Source organism: Aphelocoma coerulescens, chromosome 1A (genome assembly GCF_041296385.1).
Source record: "Aphelocoma coerulescens isolate FSJ_1873_10779 chromosome 1A, UR_Acoe_1.0, whole genome shotgun sequence".
In the NCBI taxonomy this organism is placed as follows: domain Eukaryota; kingdom Metazoa; phylum Chordata; class Aves; order Passeriformes; family Corvidae; genus Aphelocoma; species Aphelocoma coerulescens.
Window position 1 is genome coordinate 57076901 of NC_091014.1, and position 21106 is coordinate 57098006.

The 21106-nt window shown below is 40.6% G+C and overlaps 1 protein-coding gene across 1 annotated transcript in view; it reads right to left on the minus strand.

Moving 5' to 3' along the window:
- RIC8B (RIC8 guanine nucleotide exchange factor B) overlaps positions 1–21106 on the minus strand; it is a 32584-nt gene extending 11478 nt beyond the window's left edge. The window contains exons 1-6 of the mRNA XM_069002947.1: positions 20962–21106; positions 17750–17797; positions 9328–9936; positions 6651–6745; positions 1978–2131; positions 1582–1677 (exon numbers count right to left, since the gene is read on the minus strand). Coding sequence (XP_068859048.1) covers positions 1582–1677; positions 1978–2131; positions 6651–6745; positions 9328–9936; positions 17750–17797; positions 20962–21075 — 1116 coding nt within the window. The 5' untranslated portion in view covers positions 21076–21106. The remainder of the gene's footprint in view (positions 1–1581; positions 1678–1977; positions 2132–6650; positions 6746–9327; positions 9937–17749; positions 17798–20961) is intronic.

Genomic DNA, 21106 nt, shown 5'->3' on the forward strand with positions numbered 1-21106 from the left:
AAGACTCTAATAAGAATTATGGATCTTCAATATTTTACTAGGAAATAAAACAAAACATGTCACTAATTGTCATAAGAAATTGCAGGTCCTTTGTCTTCTAGGTGTCTAACATGAAGTGCCATGTCCTGTGTAAAATTACAGCACAATTACTACTGAAATTGGACTCACTGGGAACTGATCCTTACATGAGTGCTACAGTATTGACTACTTTGGATAAAACAGACCCTGTCTTTCTCAAGCTAAGTATTCAAACAATTAGCAAACACATTTTACTTTGTCCCTGCTTACTCCCCCCAATGGGGATAGTACCATGACTGCCATTTCCCAGTGTGTTGTAAGAATGAATTAATGTTTTTAGAGTACTCTAATACTAATACAGTGATGAGTGCCATAGGACAGTCCATGAGGAAATCAATCATCCTGTCTTCAGATCACAATTTGAATAGCACACAATAAATAAAGCCCAAGGCCAGCACTTAACAATGAGGGTAATTCAAAATATCAAATATCCAGTCATGCAGTTAGCAACATCCATCCATTCTCTGCACTATATGAGGCAGTGGTCCTGTGGCAGGAGTCAGCATGCAATTGTATCCTGACATCGAGATGCCGAGATGTCGTAAAAACATGCAGACAACTTCATTTTCTAGCTTCTGAACACTTGGCTCTGCAACTTTTTTTTTTTTTTAAGTTAACAGATCAGCAAAGTATCCTAAAAATGAACTGCTGTGAATGAAGACAAAAACAACAAGAATGACTTCCCTAAATTCCTCAAAACCACTTTTCTGATATAGATGAAAGAGGCAGAAAATATATGCTCTTTTTCATTTTAAACTCCATTTATGAATTCAGGCACAGCTTTGATCTGGGAGCAGCATCTAGGATGCAACTCAAAAGTCACTGCAGCTTAGGAGAAAAACAGCAGAAACTAGAGGAGCAACTTCTTTCTCTTGCTCATCTTTTAACTTCTCTCCACTTGACCTCGGAACAGAAAACCCCACACTCAACCACCAAGCTACACAGATCCTTTGGGTCTTTAACCATGGCACAGAAATCTTTTTCCTTGCAAAAAGCCATACTGTCAATACTGTAATAAAGAGCTCTTTTAAGAGACAATGTGATGAAGTGTGCCTCTGTCCAGGGACAGTTTTACTCTGACAGGATAGCTGATCCACACTGGTACACAAGTCTTAATCCCAACAAGTCCTTCCTGCTGAGGTAAAACTAAACCTCAAGCAGAACCTGTAAAAACACCTGCATTCTCACTGGCCACCACACAGCTCTGCACAGTTTAATTAACTGCACTGAAATGTTTTTTACATGCTGGGTGTCAGGGAACAGACCTCATTGAGTTTTCTACCCATCTCATACGATTATGGTGACTCACATAAACACAGCTTTACAATATCCCTGATGTTATCATTTAACAGCTCTACACAATGTATCATGGAACTCAGGCCATACTATCTACTGATTTACATGACTGAAAAATTATTTCTATAGCACTGTCCTGCACTGATGTACAAACATCAAAGTTCATCACTAGCTTCATATTCAAATTTTAATGAGTATTTTACTCACCTGAGCTTTGATAAACTTCCTGATATTCCTGTGAGTTCGGCAGCATTCAGTTAATAAACTGAGAACTGGAGTCAGGCCTTCTCTATAGCTGCTTCCCTAAAATAAAACCAAATACAAATAAAACATTTTAAGAGTAACAATGAAGTTCTATATGACAGCCAAAATATGGACTTTACATAAACAAAGAGCCAATGTTCACCCTCAGACACATATAAGCAAATAGCTTCAGATATTCACAGGAATTTGTTTATTTTGAGGTGCTTCACAATCTAGAAGGAAGGACATCCATATTTGTGCTAAGTACTGGCTGAAAGGTTTATACAAAGCTTGATATATGTGCACTTTTTGCTTTAGTGAAAGAAGCCCCTTTTTGTGAAAAATCCCTGCAGTCCATACCTTGTCTATTCTCTTCTCCATGAAATCCAGTAAAATCTGAATAGCTCCCATATTCATACCATTGTATTTTATATCTGTTTCCTCTTGGGACGACGGATTAATAAGAACATCCAAGCAAGAAACAGGCACATTGCTTAAGAGGTTGATTGCATTGCTGAAACAGATTTTAAAAATTCATTATTCATTTGGAAGAAAGAATTAAAACCAGAGTACAACACACCATAAACTGCTTGTACAACTGCAATCAAAGAGAGACCCTACAACTCAAACAATGCTTTATTTTTTCCTCTCTGTGTTTTAAAGAAGGTGGCCTGCATTATCGCCTGAGTGCTGGCTCTTGGAACAAACAAGGAAAAAGAAAGACAAAAAGCTCCAAAAGCAGCAGTGCAGTATTACTTCCAGCCCCCACAGTGTCCCATCCCATGGATAAGGCACAGCTTCCAGCAGCAAGCGACGGCAGCTGGTCCTGCAGGACAGCAGGGGGAACTCTCACATTGATTTGCAGCGGTCAGAGTTTTTTCCTCCTTGAAACTCAAAACATTTTACCACTCATCCACATTACCAACATTAATGTGACAAAATACAATATAGACAACATTTCCTCCTGCTGTAACAGGGGGGCATGGTAGCCTTTTTTTTAGGTGCCCTGAAATATTTTCACTTTTATTTAGCTTGCAGCATACATGAAATACAGAAGGCTTTTGACACATTAAAAAGAAGACTTGGGTTTATTTACCAAGCACCACCCTTCAGTAACTGGCAGTGTTCTCATTCTACAACACACAAAGAGGAGCATTTCCAAAGAGCCATTAAGTGATTTCAATTAGACCACAGGGTCCCTCCCTCCTCTTTAATGGAGTAAGGTGGGACTTACTTTTGCAAGGGTCTCTTGTGGGGTACACATCCCTTGAGTTTGCTATCTACCCTGTTCTCACTGTACAGACTTGGGCTTGTACTGTTCCTGAATACTGGGACAAATTAGGCAGATGCTGCAAAAATTAGAATGCCGTCATTTACTTGCTGATGTCCAACTAAACTTATAAATGGATGCATTTAGAAATAGTACAAAACTATTCAGGTTTACCCATGCAGACCTCAAAGCTATCAATGAACCAATGAGCACTGATGTTTCAAGGACTAGTGAAGTGTTCCAAGAATGGAGAAAACTTTTCAAACAACTTCATTTACGACTTTTAATAATATCTACTTAGAAGCTGCCCTCTGTTTCTAAGTTAGTAATACAATTCTAACAAAGAATTAGCAAAAGAGAAAGCAAATCATGGCCATCAGACCATAACTGGATTTCTAACAAATGTGCTGGTTCTGGTTTGATCAGACTGGGTGGCTGTTCCACACGGTGCCATCTCCCTTTTGCTCTTTCAGTAATTGAAATTCAGACAACTATTACTTTTGGGAACGCTTGTTCTCTTTGTTTTGTTTCTAATTCCTGTTCAAGATATGTCTTTTATATCACGGAAGTTATTCCTCTCCAATAATTCAAGAATAGTCAGAAACAAAACAGATTGAAATTCAACAAATATTTGGTGGCTTCAGGCCTTTCATCAAAAGTTCTCTTTTTACCAGTTTCTTATTAAACAACCAAGTTCCCAAACACCTACAAAATTAATTTTCTGGATCACTGTGTCTGAGCTATTCTTTTCAATAAATTAAGGCCGGCTTTCTGATCTTTGTCACTCCACTGACAGTTTTATTTGTGGCAGAGGAGTGTATGAAATTCTCCAGCTACCAGGAAGTCAGTGACTATGCACAGATATGCACAATAGTGTTTGCATTCCTACTCCAGGGGGTAGAAATACTGCGTATATTACTCTCCCCTTTTCGGCTTCCTAGAGATCATTAATCACTGGGACATGACATCCACCCACTCATGCTCCCAGCCCCCTCCTGATATGCAAATTCAGAAGCAAAGGCCTATTTAGAGCCAGTGAATGCCTTGATTAAAACCTTGTTAGTGGGCAAAAATGGCACTCACTCTAATACGTGGTACTTTAAGCTGCTCATATTCAAACATTAAGTAATGACGCAACAGAACCACAATGACATTACTGGGTACTAAAGTAGTTAAGATATTTTTAAGGCTAACTTCTGCTTTTTTATTAGAAATAGTCACACTGACAATCAGCACATCATGGCTCAGGGCATGTATCCAACATTCAGTGTTCCCTTAAAATAAATCCTCAACTTACAGATTCAAGCACAGGCATACGAATGATGTGCTTTAACGGGCTGCCCAAACCTTTCACTGAAGCATCTTAGGTTCAGCAGATTTACAGACTTAGGGAAGTGCAAGTGATCAGCAATCCTAAGAAATATATTTATATCCCCCTGATGCTTCTTAAAGTTTATTCTGCATTCACCACTGTTGGTATTTTATTTTATTTTTAACACAGTTTTCATAATTGCCTTGCTGATAGGCTCCAGGTGGAAAGCAGAGCTGGAAGTTGTGCTCTGCTCTCTGACTCACACCTCATCTCTGGCAATAAAGATTGCGTGGTCAGAGTCCAGCATAGCCCAAATGATGACACAGCCTCTCTTTCTTAGCTACACACTGCTCACAACAGTTCACTCATTTGTTAGTGAAGCTCCTATCAGGAATTAAGTTCTGCTTGTCCAAATACATCAGCAGACTGGAGTGAGGCCCTCTGATGCAGCCCCAGTTCCTTTGAGGATTTGCAGGGCATTACTTCTGAGTATAGCTTTTCTATTCCAGAGTTGCCTTGTGATGAACAATCTTGGTGGAATTCAATTATTCAGCTTTTACTGCATCCTTGTAGCATTCAGAAACAAAACTCAAGTTCAGCAAAAAGGCTGAAATATTTGAATTGCAGCAGTCAAATCCTGCACGGTGCTCTTGTAGCACATAAATCAAGATCAAATACCACATGCAATGACGCATTCTTTACTCTTCAGCTAACTTAACCAGCTACAGTTTGCTGAGGGACAAAGTTGTTTTCTCAGCATAGCAGAAAGACTGATGCAGTGCTACACTGAGTCTGCTGGAGAAGGGGGAACAATGGAAGTGACTCAAGGCAGTGATGTGTGTCCTCATTTCTTTCCTGCTTCCCCCTCTCAGAATTATGGAGAGCCTTTGCTTTGACTTGGTGTCTCCATAAGGCCCACATGGGCAGCACCGCTACAAAAAATCTCCCTTGTGACTGAAAAAGCAAGGACAGAAATCACACCAACACTACATCATCTTCACAGCTGCCTACTTCTTTATGTAAAGCCCTTTCTGGATCTCATCTGCAAGTGTTTGCAAAAGCTAAAACCAAAAGGACCTGCATAATTTCCATCCCTTTGCAATGGCACAAGATAATTAAATTTTACAGGGCAGTATACTTAACAGAGTGATCAGACTAGTCAGATTTCTGGACAAGGAAAGAGATCTTGGGAAGAGCATCAGCTGTATAATAATTCTCGTAACACTCTCTTGTAATTGTTGATTGTATGCAAAACTGTTAAATTCTCCCAGCAGTAGGGATTTTATTCCTGCCAGTCCCTCCCTTAAAGGAAGCTGAGAGCACAAAGCACCCACAACAAGCAGCAGCAAAGAGAAAACACTAACTGCCCTTTACGATGCAGCGCTAACTTCAGTCATGGCAACTACTGCAGCAGTATCCTAAATTATTCCAAACTAGTCTGCACCAGCTGAGAAGGGCTCTGATGTAGGATTTTAGTGTTCACCTTCTAAGACTGTTGATCTCTAAGAGCTTTCCAAGATTTTAATCAAGGTCATTTAACACTTTCAAGATTGCTGGGTGGGAAAAGCTGTATCTTTCTTCCCAGAGACTAGTTCCTTTTGAAGACCTTCAAAAGACCCTACAGTTAGATATACAGATACCTCTGAAGAAGAAAATGGCAACATTTCATTGCTGACAGAAGCTACTGTACTGCCAGGCCCAGTGAACAGCTGACCTACTTGGTAAAAGAAGGGCGTCATGGAGAAAGAACAGTAACACTAAACAAAGAACCACCACCTCACCCCAAATAATTTGAATTTTGACTGAATTACTGGCTGCCAATACTAACAGTTGGGTGCAGGACTGAGGAAAAAAAACAAACAAACCACACACCTAAAACTGTGTGATTCACTCATCTTTGAAAAAAATACTATTACCAAGGAAAAAGGATTTGTACTTCCAATAAAGCTATTGGGATAAATAGCTATTGGGATATAGCTATAGAACTATTGGGATAAAATATCAACTTGTTACTTCCACCCCAATCCATCAGAATTGCAAAACTTACATATAGAAATCTCAAAATGCACTGTTTCCATCAGCTTCTGTGCAAAACAACAGAAGTTGTATTCCACTTCAATTTGAATTACACTTAGAATTTCCAAATGTATTTTCATCCTCAGATACACACACATGAACGTAAAAAGAAAATTTTAAAAAGGTGAGCTTCATTATCAGTGATAGAAAATAACAATCCTGCCAGCCACCTTCTCTCTGGAAAACTGGACATGTTTAAACAATATTTGAGGAAAACAGCTTTCATCAAAAAAAATTACCAATATTAACTCCAAGTTAGTAGTTTTCATTGTTTCTCAGATTTTCACTTTAGATTTTAGGCAAAGTAATTTCTATTCAGGAAAACCAACCAAACAAAAACCTTTTAACATAGATTGGGTCTGCAGTTCTACCAACCTGTGCAACTCTTCAGTTTTTTCTTCAGTAGGGCCCGTGGTTAATAAGCAGTGTCGAAGGATGGCAGCCATGTAACGAAATTGATGAGATTCATTCTATATAAATATAAATTATGAAGATATTTTTTCATTTTGAAGATTGCAAGTGAGGGTTTCAGGTCACTAGAATAATAAAAATTAAAGATGGAAAATACCTATTAGATCATAACATCCATCCCTATCAAAAAAAGGACTGTACCTTAGTGTTCACTGAATGCTTAATGCTACATAACTCTCATAAGATGACTTTGAACTAGGCCTTGTAAAACTCACTGGGGAGGTTTTTCCAGTTAAATCAGCCTTCATTACTAGAAAACCCAGTTACAAGTGTTTGCTCAATTCCATACCACTGTTCCTAACATACCACTCTCTTCCTTCTTGTATTTACACCGGGCCACCTCTTCATCCATTTAAATTATGTATGTTCTTAATTTAATTTGTCTTCTCCTCATTTAGGCCTTTTCCTGCCAAGTTTCATTCCCTCCACCCAGTCTGTCTCTTTTTCTAATTCCCTTGCTTCCTTTCCTCCATTCCAGTAACTTCTCAGCAACCTCATCTGCCCCGCTTTTTCCTCTCTCCAAGCAATGCCAGTCTCCCACCAGACAGCAGCCACACAAAACTACACCAGTAACTGCAACCATTTAACTGTGTACCACTGTCCTCACCCTTTTTCAACAGCTCTTCTTAGCATCCATATGTTCTGGAGTGCTTGACCTGGCACAAAGCACCCAATGCATCTTTTGTAGCATCAGCATCCAAATCTGCCAACTGAACCACCTGCAGCTCTTGTCTGGCTTTGCTACTTTGAAATCATCTCCAGGCATTAAATATTGGTGCTTCAAATGGTTCTCTCCACATTAGGGTGGGTCTTGTTTAGCTTTCTACCCACATTCCCAACATCTGTGCTCTCCTTTTATTTTCCATGTGTTCTCCTGTTTGGAATCTCTTCAAATTCTGCATCTTCAGCCCACTTCATTAACATGCCTTTCACTCTTCTTCCAGACCATTAAAATTGCCACTGAAATATTCACTAAATAGAATGTCACCTAACATATCTGGCTAACAGCCACTAAAAAGTTCTTTAACGTAAAGGTTTTCTGCTTTTAGGAATTTCTAGCAAAGAGTAATCATCTAAGCTCTATCTCAAAACACAAAATAAGCTTCTCCTGCCTTGAGATGTCTTAAACTCTCATTAAAAAAAAAAAAAAAAAGCAAGCTGCAGGCACGCTTGGGATATTAAGGAGGAAAAGATTTCTAGGACAAAACCTCCCTCGTTCCACAGACAGCAGCCACACAAAACCTCAGCAGATAAAGGCACAACCATGTGCCATCTCCTGCCTGCCTTCCTGCAGTGAGCTGGGCTTTACATCTCTCCAGATTCAGTATTTTGTAAGAGTAAACCAACTTCCAGCTGTCAAGAGCTTACCTCTCAAGAGGTGAACATGTAATACAGTTCTTTTTCCAACTTTCCATATAACTGTGTTACATGCTTTTTTACCTCCAAAACAATCACTTGTCTATACAAAGAACTTTGACAAAGTTAAAGATACTTTTAATAAAGGTCTAGGTTGGGACTATACACAGAAGAAAGCAAGCTCACTTTCTCTGTATTTCCTTAACTCAAATATTAGCTTCTCTGATCCCTCCGTCACTTAATCTTAAATTTCAGGATTTCTTATTCACCATATCCTTGAGACATTAAAGCAAAGAATAAACTTCAGACTTTTCTCAAGTTTTACATTCCTTAAAGTTATAATTAATGTCTTATTTTCTGTTTAGTCCAATGCACTAAAGAGAACAATTATTTGCGAGTTTTAACTACTGTAGAATCTTGATCAGCTTTATATGCTGCATATTTACAATGCCCAGTGACAAGTAAACAACACTGTTCTAGAGACTATGATGTGGACTAAAAAGAAAGGTTCCCTACATAATTCTCCTGCTGTAGCACAGACTCAGTTTATGCAGCAAAGTTATCCTGGTACCTTCTGTTTATAAGTTAAAGGATGCAACACATAGGAAGCACAGTTATCTAAGGAAAAGAAAGATCTGATGTAATAATGAAAACAAACCAAGATAAACTTTATTCATAAGACATAACAATGAAACTGTATTTGGTTCTTGTACTTGATCTCACCTTAAAAGATAATGTTTAAGTCCAAAGCTGGTGTTGGGAGAATGGGCCAAAGATATTAAAAACAGTACCACTCTTTCATCAGAGTTATTTGTTAAAAATGAGAGATGATGTACTTATCATACAACAGACAAAAACTAGGGAGTCCTCTCAGCTCTATCTAGTACCCTATTGCCATGGTCCAAAACCTCCAGAGATGCAGCCCTCTGGTACACTTAGATTAAGAAGGTTTTCCTAGCGAGCTAATTATTAGTGAACAACATTTATTTTCTTTTGGAAATCTAAGACTTTTATGAAATAGTATTTTTTGCATTTTTGTATTCAAAAACATAGTTTTAACTTGCATTAGGCAAGCCAAGCTATTCTCCCACTACACAGAAAATGCATGGATAAAATTTTTTGCCCAAGTAGTAACAGGAACAATAAGTGCCTCTTGTCTATCTACCTGCTGGTTCTTGCAGGCTAAACAAAATCAATTGGAAAAAGCACTTCAGCTAAGCCTTACCTTACTGTGGACATTCCAACTGTCAAGTGTTACATTAAATAGAGCCTTTAGTGCCTCAATGGCACAATCTGTCTCTTGCAAAGATAGAGGAGGCCTGTCACGATCTTCTGCTGCTTTATATTCTTCTGTCCATCTTACACTCAGGGAACTCTCCAAAGCCTGAGTCAAAACTTGCACCCCTTGTAGTTCCTGACGCAACTGTGCTCTAATATCTGTGTGCAGAAGTGACAAGAGGAAGAGCAGACGCAAATCAAAGCATTTAATGTCATCAACCAGCTGCTGGTCTTTACATTTCTGCAGAAGATTGCAGAGCATCGCTGCAAGATTCAGTTCCAAACTGAGCTTCTGTGCAACTGAACTATTAAAAATTATGTTACAGAGGCATTTTAAGGCTTCTACTATCACAGGAAATTCAGATACTCTCTCCAAAGGATCTTCTACAGTGTCCAGCTTTGCTAGCTTCATAAGGATCTGCATGTTCCTCTTTGTGGTTACAGGCACTAAAACTTTCTTGTCCCTGGAGAGAATCCGGAGGGCCTCCAAGCAGGCAACTTGACATGAAGTTTTTGTGTCTTTTTCAAGGATGTTCAGAATTCCCTCACACAGTTTCTAGGCAAACACAACAAAGAAAAAGGGAACAGTTTTAGTGTCAAAATATTGGTGGCAATAAGAAACTACTTTGCTAAGCTTCCATATAACTTTTGAGGTTTTATCTGACTTGAGAAACCAGGTATTCCATATTAGCTCTTCAAAATATGAACTGTTACAAAAGGCCTCCAGAGAGCACCAAAAGCGGTTTTTCTCATGGATACAATCCAAAGACATCAACATTTGCAAAAGCATTAAGCCAAAATAGCAGCTGTTACCCACCACTGCCAGTTACAGCATCAGGACTAAAAACTCCAGAAGAGTAACAACGCTAGAGAGAAGTGAAAGGTTTTAAAAATATGTCAAAGTACAACAGTCACACCTACAACACCTGCAGAATTTTAAGTTAAGGTTGTTTCAGTCAGGAGGCTGGGGGAAAAAGAAACCAAAATAAGTGCTACTTAACATACAAGGATTAGTACTCCATGTTTGTGTGGCCACTTCAACCTAATTGACACACTTCTGCCATTTTAAGAAAGACTCTTAGAAATATCACCTCTGACAGATACATAATGCAGTTTTACTTGAAGACAGACTATAGCAGTTTTACCAAGCCAGCAAAACTGCTGCTTTATCAACACAGATTGTTCCTGATGTCAAAATAGTTCACGGATTCTTTATACCAACGGGACTGCAAGGGTAAACAATCATATAAATGCAGCATGAGAAAATACAACACTCCAATAATCTGCAGGTCAGAACTGTAACATCTGAATTATAGAAGTACTGCCTTTTATAAGACAGAAATGCACAATCAATCAAAAGGGGAAAAAGGCCAGAAGGGACTGCTTGATGTGAGAGGACTCCAATGGGTTTTTATGCCTTAAGCTCAATACAACGCTACTCCTCGTGGGTACCAGTGTCAGAAGCATAGTCAAAAAGAAGTTCCCAATACAATATAAACTGGACTGTACCTCCCAGGACAGTTCCTCCATGCTTCCACCTCCCCAGCTTGGTGTCTTGACCATCAACATTAATAAATTACCAAAGGAGCCAGAGCAGCAAGTGGGTTGAATAGCACTAGAGCAGAAGTCTGCTTAGGACCCGAAATTCATATTGTGATCTCAGGCAGTCTGTGTCAAGAAAGTGATTAAAAAACCATAGGAATACTAGTAAAGTATAAAGTAGTTCTTGAGGAATGGACTCTGGAATTCCACTTTTCACCATCATCACCACAATGAAAAGGTGGGGAGCACAGAAGCCCATGATCCTGGCACAAAGCTCAAAACAAAGGTTCCACTTGGGACATCTAAGCCAATATTATTACTGTGATGACTTATAATTAAAGCCAAAATTAAAAGAAATAACAAAACCAGCAACAAACATTAAGTCTAAAGCACATCTAGAACAGACACTCCAGAAGAATAAGGGAGAAAACAACACAAGATTTCAACTTGTTTTCTTTTAACTTCAACAATGTTAAAAGAAAATCTGTAAACAAAGTCAAACAGCAGGAACTCACAATATGATTCCTAGTATGCTTGTCCTGGGGTTAAGCCCACCCAAAAGCACCATCCAGACAACCAAGATCTTGGCTGCATCTCCACACCCCTGACTAGACTAATTCAGTAAGAGTTTGAAAACAAGGAATGAGCTTCTCCTCTTACTATCACACAGGCAACATAAGAAATTTTTATCAGAATATCAGAGACACCACAACACTATAGACCCCACATCTGACCACCTGTACAGGCATATAGGTCCTTACTGTGGCTGGAAAAACATACTCAAGTACAGAGTTCTCAGAGTTCCTCACCATTAACCTAATGTTGCTCACACAGATCTGCAAAACTCCCTGACTTAAGCATGGTATGCTACACCTGCACTAAATGTTTCTGAAGGTGGCATCTTTGAAGTGTTCCTAAAAATGCCTAGGAAACAAAAAATGACCAGTTTAGATCCACAGTCAAATTACCAAATCACAACTCGACTTCCTACAAGAGTTCACTTCCTATTGCTAAGAGAGTCTTCCATACAATTAACTCTGCTTTGCAAGCTGAAGTGTGGAGTCTGTCTGGTTTTGAGGAATAACACAGAACTGAATGGACAGCTCACAGCACTTCAGAAAAATGCCAATTTATTTTGTGTTTAAGCACTTCCAGTTAGAAGTTACTGTCTTCCTTGTTGGTATCAGCTGCTACAAGATGGTCCGTAACAATTTATCCAAATTCTGAAAACTCGTTTGATTACAAAGAGACCAAGCCTCTCAAATTCTGAATGATTTTTTCATTTTTTCTATAAGTTACCCACCTGCTGCTATGGAAGTGTCACTGCAAAGTGTCAAAAGCACTGCAGGAGGGATCCCAAAGGGCACCAACCTCCTGCTGACTTGCTATGAGAGGTGGAAGTCTAACCTTCCCTCCATACAGTAAAAGACAAGTAATTCAATTAAAAAATACAAAATCATCTCTTAGCTTCAAATCTTAGTGAAACGCAGCACCCAAAGAGTCTTAACTCTGAGCAGTTGTACTAGAGAGAGATATTAAATAGAACTTTTTTTTTTTTTTTTTGAGATTTAGCAACCTGCTTACAACTTAACTGCTGACAAAGTTCTCTGGAGTTAGAGCCAGTGAGCCATTCAGAGTGATTTTAGAGGAATCAGCAATCAGGATATCTGCGACAGTGAACCACTGCTGGGTGATCCCAAGAGCCATCAGCAGCTCAGGAAAAGCTACAGTATCTGATTATAATTGCAGAGCTATCCATGGAAAATTTTGAAGATGCACCCTACCAGGAAATTGCCTTGGAGACAACTAAAACCAAATGCCATACAGCACATTTTCTGTTTTGGCCTTGATGGTACAAGGGAAACAATGCACAGAGTGAAGAGAAACGGGAAGATATGTGACCACAAAAGCATTATTATGCTTTTAATTTTCTTTAGGTGGTGCTCTTTCTACCACCCTGTAGGGCATTAGTATGGCATAAACTAAGGGGCACAGATTTCATTTATATGGTTGGAAGTGAAAGCAAGTGAAAATTCAGACAGGAAGGTACCTCCCCCTTCCATAACATGGATGATAATTGTTCTAGTTTCAGGTGCTTTGATGCTACCCTTTAAGTCACTGCAAGATTTTCACATTTCTTTGTTTGGGGTTCTGTCCTTCTGACATCCAGATAACAATCTGACTTTCATCAACCATGCTACAAAAAGAATTGTTTTTTATATACTTGTTCACAGACTCAAGGCAGTTTCTAGTTTTAACTTTTTTTATTGTAAAATCCATTCATTTCTCTGAAATTCAAGATTTTTCAGCTTTTGTGCTAATAGTAAGATTAACACAGAACAATACACACCATTCCTTTTGTCTATGCTGTAGTGTTAAATCTTGTGTTAAAACAGGAATGCCACAAAAACCCATTTGTCATCTTTTTTTGACAAATAAGCTATTAACCTATTTTGGTTCTTTATCCTGACAGCATAAAGTCTTGATGCTAAGAAGCAACACAGCCCAGTAGAAAAATACCTCTCCTGAGATACAAGAGACCTGTGTTTTCTCCCTTGCTCATCCACAGACCTGCTGTGTGTCTTTGGGCCAATATAATTTCTTTACTTCCATTATCTTCCACCATCTTTGTTCACAGGCTGATTAGATTGGGGGGAGGGGAGAGGACAGGAAGGAAAGGAAAGGGGAGTACAACTCTTTAGTTTCTGTGCTTAAGTTTCTATTAGGTTTCAGAGCTAAGCATCCAAGACATTGAGGAAGGAAGCCCAAGGATATTCGAAACATTAGTTAAAACTCTCCCTGGAAACCAAGACAACATTTATAGAACATGTATCATCAAGTGTGCTGAATAACAGACAATTGGATAATCTCCCCTGAGAAGGCCACGACAAATTTTTGCCTAGTCTTTGTGGACAGATGTGGGTGGGGAGGGAAGATGGATACTTGTATTCCTTGAGGATCCAGCCCGCTTCACTCGAGCACTGCTTTGTTGAGCCCGCACTGACAGCAGGAGGTTGGCTGTTTGGCAGGAGCCTGCCAGCTCTGACATGGCACAGCTCCAAGTCAAAGGTTTGAACATGTGAGAGCACGACAGCTCTGCAGGTGAGGTGAGGAGCACACTGAGCAATCCCTGTTGTCAGAACTGGTGGATTAAACACCTGCTTCACAGTCACAGAAAGGTGAAGTCCTGGGCAGCTGCACTCACAGCAGCCCTCCTTGCTCACCTTACTGGACAGAGAGAGGGAGAACCCTTTTAACCCTCTGTAATCCTGGGTGAAAGAAAGGTGTTAAAAGGAGAGATTGGTTTCACTGGCTTGTCACGAACCTTACGAGGTTTCAGTAAAAGCTGAAAAATGCTGGATGGGAATGGGCAGGACCAGAGGGAATTAGAACAAACACTCAGTATTAATGAAGGATACTTAGCACTTTTTTCCTCTTACAGACTGGTACTCCCTTAAGGGGTTTTGGTGAAGTCAGAACAATAACAACAGCAACTAATACTAAGCTACCACACAGTGTGCCCACAGGAGAACCTGACCTTATTATTTTTACGGGACACTCACTAACAGTCTTTAAAAGCTTGCCACAAATTTACTGGGAGGAGAAAAACTGTGCCTTGGTGGCTGCAGGAACCTTCAGACCTCCCTGAAGCATCACAGCATCAACAGCACTATCTAAGAGTGAGGTTCTAAGATTTAGAGCATGACAGCATCTTGCTCCATCAACATACTTCATTCCTCCCATCCTTCCAGAGTTAAGGTATGGTACTGTCCACAGACTTAGAGAATCTCCCCACATCATGAATTTAATTTGTAGAGAAAGCCCCACGATACATTTGATATGATTTACCACCAGCTATTTCAACACCTTGAAAACACTCTGCAATGCAAGGGGAAAAGACTGTTTTGGCGATTTTCTTCCCACTGAATTTTAGATCCATCATGTTCAAATTGAACCTGGACAATAACTCAAGGACACTGGTCTCAAATTCTGAAGATTTCTATCAGAGATCCAGCACAGTAAGCTGGACCTGATACAGGAGAAATCAGATGTTGCAAGTACTACAAATGGTGAAGCAGACAAAAAGGTATGCAGCTGAAGAGGAAACATCTCAATCATTTCAGGTAAGAATATGGCTTGTAAGTCATATTCTTACATTTGGCTGCTGCTTCCCCTTTCTCCCCTTCCTCTCACAAACTCAAGTGCCTCTATCCAATTTAAAAAGCCTTACTTGCCATCTTGGACAGATTTACTTTGTCTGTTATATCACAGCAAACAGCACTGTAGCAACTTCCAGCTGTGGAATGCTGTGGCCAAGCAGGCAGTCAGTGCTGACAGACATTTCTAGGGCACAGACAGTACTGTAATTTTCTTACCATTTGAAGTCTGTAAACAGCACAAATGTGTTGCTATTTCAGAAGCAGTATTTGGCCCTGACATAGTATAAATAATGGAGAGCAAAGCTATTAAATAAGGATCAAGTGGTCCAAAAAACCCTTTCCTTTTTGTATTAGGACATGTGAGCTTGAGCTGAAGCACCTGCTTTGCCACAGAAAGGGAGACACTATGCCTGACAACTCTCTCCAAGGTGACTGCCTGGTCAAGTTAACAGATACTAATTTTCTGGAGTGGATTCCAGAAGAGACCTAAAGAACCAACTGTTTGTCTCAACAATGCCACAGTGCTGTGAAGTGTTGCAGTTCTGAAGACTCAACTTTTTCCAGCAAAACACCATCACAACTTCTTGATTGCTTGAAACAAATATTTTAGATTTCTAAGAGATCGTTATGCTCCTCAGACACAACCCCGCTGCTGCAACTTCAGCTGCTTTTTCAGAACACATTTACTTCTCGTTGGCAATTTCTATACTGTTTACACCCAGAAACTGAAAACAGGCTTCCAGAAATTCGTATTTTTTATTGGTATATAACAAGTTAAGAAGGATTGGCACTGACATGATGTGTCTGGTATCTGAAGGGATCTTACAGTACTGATCTGAAGGGATCTTACAGTACAACACAGATTTCCATCTCATTTATATCCATAACACTCATGACAGATAGGACAATGCAGACACATACATCATTAAACAAACAACCAGGACAAGTACTAGGACAGCTCACATTACAATCTTGTGTTTTTATCACCCTGTGATGTATTACAGTCCTGTGGCTATGTCCAGACAAACAAGCATCACCTCTCTTCCTGCCTTCTAGAGGACACAATCTACTTTCCTCCTGGAATTCAGTATCACAAACCCACTGCTGATTTAGTTAGGCCATAGCCTAAAGCATCATGCTTTGATAGCCATAGATCACTGCAGAACAATTTACTCTGTTCAATTTACCCAGCTTCTAGTCAAGCCATAGTTTTGCCCTTTCTACCTTTTGTATTTTCAGCATGTCCCTGGTGTGTATGGGTTGCTTAAAAAAAAAAAAAAAACAACACCACCCTAAAAAACCAAACCCAACCATCCACAGGAAAAAAAAAAAATCCTTATACTGTATATCTTACAAACACCCCTCCAAACTCATTGTCTTTATTTGGCTTTTGCCAATCTGGCTTCTGCTCTCTTCTCCTTTCCTGTGTTCTGTAGTTGGCAATCAATATCTCAGACTAGACATTTGCTCATTTGCAGTGTAAAAAGGGATGGTAGGGACAGTGAGGGAACAGAGGCAAGAACACCAAATTGGGATCCCAGCTCAGTTCTTCTGCAGATCAGAAGGGACACACACAGCCCATCACCACATCACTGAGTGCCAGTTTTGAGTAAAGCCACAGATAAAGCAAAGCTAAGACGTCTCTGGGTCCTCTGTGTTATAAGGAATTGCAACTGAAGATTACAGTACAAACAACTGATGGGTTTGCAAATGCAAAAGACTGCCAGACTTATCATCCCACACATTTCTACCACAAAAAGCCCCTTAAAATATTTAGATTTTGCAAAAAATCATGAAATGAAACGATGTGCGCCCTATTTTAGACAAGCTATCCTCGGTAGGAACCTTGCAATTCTGATTCCAAGCTCTGAGTTTATTTCAGAAATAGCAGAAACATACAGCCTCATTCACTAATGAACATTTTCTGAATAAATATGCAAATCAGCCCCAAAGCTAATTACACAACGGAAAGGAAGGGGCTTGTTATTACATATTACACCCTAAAAATAATAGGAAAAAATAAAACCAATCCATGTCCTAGCTTTAAATGCAAGGCTGTGGATGGATCCCAAGGGATGTGTTAAGCCCTGACACACCTGTACAGCTCAATACACATTTCCCATCTTTGACACCTGACATGCACGTACCACATCTCACTGATTACAGCCACCTTTGGAATAATAGGCTTCTGCAACCCTGTCTTCCTTACATCTTAATAGCTTTCTTCTGTACTTATCCCTTCATCTTAATCTCTAGTATTCTTTAAGCCTCTCACATAGACAAGAAATACATCTGTCATACTGCTACCTGCTGAGAAGAGAGAAAATTGAAAAATCTATTGCAAAATTTTATCTCAGTAGATATAGAAGAGTATCTTTACCCTTATTCCTCCACCTCACCTCAAATCTGTACCCAGCAAAATAATTTATGGGCTTTTCTGTAACTACTCTCATTCAAGAGAGGGGGCTTTGCTAGGGGAATTTCTCTTTCAGAAAAAAAAGGGAATGTGTAGTTGTCACGTCTCTTGGACTGAAGAAGCAAAAATTAAAATATAACTTCATACTCATTGCTTGCACCATTCCACAATGGCAGCTAAGTTAAGAGACTGCCTTTACTATTTTATACTTCTACATTGAGATATGCAGCTCAACAGCCTATTTTACTCACCTTTCTTTTGTCTTCATCTGCAGGATCAAATCTGAAAGTGGCCCGATTCTGTAAGTAAAACCAAGAGTTTGTGTTTGTTACATGCACAGCAGCTGATGAAGAGGCAATACCTGCAAAACTATTAAAAACTTGTTGAACTAAGCCTCAGATAATGAGGCTACAACCACATCACCCTTTTCCCATCCTCCCCAACAGCAAAAGCTTCAGTAAGTGACTCCAATGAAGAGTTTCACATCTACTACTGGTGCAGAGCAAGCATTTATCTGTGGGATGTGAGTCAACCACCTCACATATAGCACTTGACAGGGTGAAAAATGAGAGAGATTGCCTTGTGTTTTACACATATCTCATTGCTCAGGTTCTTCCCTGAGCAGATCTTGCTGATCAGCTTTTGACTGCTCTGACTGTCCCAAACCAGAACCACCACAGCATCACCTTGCCCAGAAAACAAGTAGTACAAATCAAATAAGCCTTGCTACAAGAACTACCAGTTTCTGTGATCTGGCAATTTCCAAAACACCTTACCAAAGTATTTGTTTCTCTGGTAGAAGATAGACATGGTCTAACAACAAGTCCTTACTTTTTACTGAACACTTCAAATAGCAGTTGGGTCTAGTTCTATGTTAGTATCCTGAAGAACGCTATTAGTGGAATATTACTTATATATGGCAAAAGTTATTATGACAGTCAAAGAAAACAGCACTAATACCAGACAGTTCTCTTAACATTTTAAAACTTCCCATCTAAATGATCAAGAATGATGAACAGCTTCCAAAAAAATAAAAACCTCAATTTCTACTTCTAATATGCAACTTACTACATCATGGAAGCAACTGGAAAACAGAAGTGACTTTCCAGAGCACATTCATGGGCCTCTTACCTTTCATGACCCAAGCTCACAATGACACAGAAAGGCTTTGGACATCTACCCAACCACCAAAAGTTACCAACATCAGTTAGAGCTTTTAGGATGGTAGGAAAGTCATTCCCTTCCTCTCTCAATAGTAGGCAAATAATTCCCATCCTCTGTCTTACAGGGCTCCCAACTGGACAATCTCCCAACAGGAGATCAGCAACATGCCAATCAAGAGCAGGTGAGCATTAAATGATGAGCAATTAACCAAGAGAATGCAAACTTTACGTTTGCACATGAACATTTTTGCAAATTTACAGGAGCACTGTAGTGAGAGCAAGAAGCCTAAGCACTAGAGGAGATTTGGAATAATCACTGCAAATTGGACAGCACAGAGAAGCACCAACAGATCTGTTCATTTCTCTCATTATAGTTATTCTACAGCCACCTGCACCTTGGAACTACACTTGCTTGATCTTTTTTTTTTTTTCAATTAAAGCATATTTAATTTGTTAATTGGAAAAAAAGCTAAGGAAACCTAAAGCCCTGGAACATGGAGTACTCTGCTCAGTCTCTGCTGGCCCACAAAGCGTCAGTAAAAAAGTGTACAGAAAAGAGATGCAGGAAATATGACTAAAAAGTTCTAGGAAGAAACACAGTAAAGCAATGTCCTATTGAGACAGTACTAAGAGCTCCCCATCCCACTCCAAAAGAGGTATTTAGCTACACATTTAACTCTAATACTTCACTCAAATACTTGAAATGTCAGAATAGAAGCTGCACGAGCTCTCACTCTGTCCTTGAGAATTCAACTCAAGCCTAAATAATTCATCTGGGAAAGCTGCTGAGCAGGCATAAAATCCAGTACAGCAAAATTAAGAAATTATGCTTGTGCATGCTTTTCGACAGAACACATTTAACACAGGGTCATTTTGAAGAGTAAGGACAGAGATAAAAGGTTCCTTCAATCAGAATCTTTCCTCTGTACCTCACAGGTCAGCAAGTTAAAACAGATGTGTCTCACCAACTCCTTATCTACCAATCCTTCAGAGAAAGTGCCCTGCAGCTGCATCAGTCTCTACCTTTGAATTCCACATGCACAGAGGCAGCCTATGTCAAGGCTGTTGCCCAAGCTTCTACAAGCTCCAGTTTGAGTGAAGAAATCAACTCCTGCCATTGTTAGATGTAAAACATAGTGCACTTAAGACAGCAAATTTCAGGACACCTCTTGGAGGCTGAAGAATACCCACATCACATCCACATTCATTTGGCTTCACCCCTAATAACAAAGCTATGAAACTTTAATTAAAAATCTGAATGCTCCTTCCCATAAGAGATTCCTAAATTTCAGTCAACAGTTAGTTCAACGTGACTGCCCTTAAATTACATGCAAAGCCAAACTCTGAGTCAGTACCAGCTTTACAGACCTGTGTACCAGTCACATAAGCATCTACACAAAGGGCAGACACCTGATGGGTTGAGACATAATCTTTGAAAATGGACTATACTGCTCTACTAAAATCTAGGTGGATAAAAAATACAAAAATCCACCCAATATCTATTCTCACTCTGATTTTCACTTTCCTGCATTAGCAGGAAACCCCCTCACTTCTTGACTGAGCATACACATATCGGGCTGCAACAGCAGTAGACCCTTACTACTTTTTCATACCTGCCAGCATTAAAAGCTAAACCTGCTCTAAGCTATCGTCCCCTTTTCGTTTTGCTTGGCCAGAAACACAGAAAAATGAAGTGAGGTTTGTCAGCCCATTTCACACCCCTGTCCCTGCACGCTGACACGGCCACACAGGCGATGGCAAGGCCTCTCTATTCCCGGTGACAAAGGGTGCCCACAAAGGGCAACACCTCAGGCAGGTGGGCAGGTACGCAAGAGACTTCAGTGTTATTCTGTCCAGCCCCTGCCCAGTGGTATACGTAGGTTAAAGGACTTGTGAGGCAAATGTACGCTATCAAATAGCTCCTTCTACAGCCCTATCGCCGAAAACCCACACTGCCCACTGGACGCGTAGAACGCAAGACCGAAGGTGCCGGGGGCCGAGCCTAGCAATGGGCTTTGTGCTCCCTTGGGAGTCTGCTTTCCTCTAGGCAGTGCCCTGGCTCTCCGCCCCGGCAGTGCCGCGGTGCCCTGCACGGCCTGCGGGCGGGGAGCGCACGGGAAGGGCCGGGAGGCTGCGCGGGCAGGGGCATAGCGGTGAAGCGGTGAGCGCTGGGGACCCGCCGCAGAGCCGAGCCCAGGGAGCAGCGGGACTCTGCCGGCGGCGCTGCCGATGTTGGGCGAGGCGGGGCGGCGACACCGCCGGGGGAGCGGCGCAGAGGGGAGGGGGATGGGACCCGTTACCTCCTCGTTGTACCGCGCCAGGACGCGCTCCACCGCCTCGGCGCCGCCGCCGCGCCCCTCCACAGCCTCCAGCACCGCGCCCAACTCCGGGCCCGGCTCCGCGCCCGGCTCCATGCCCGACCGCCCCGCTCCGCCCCACCCGGCG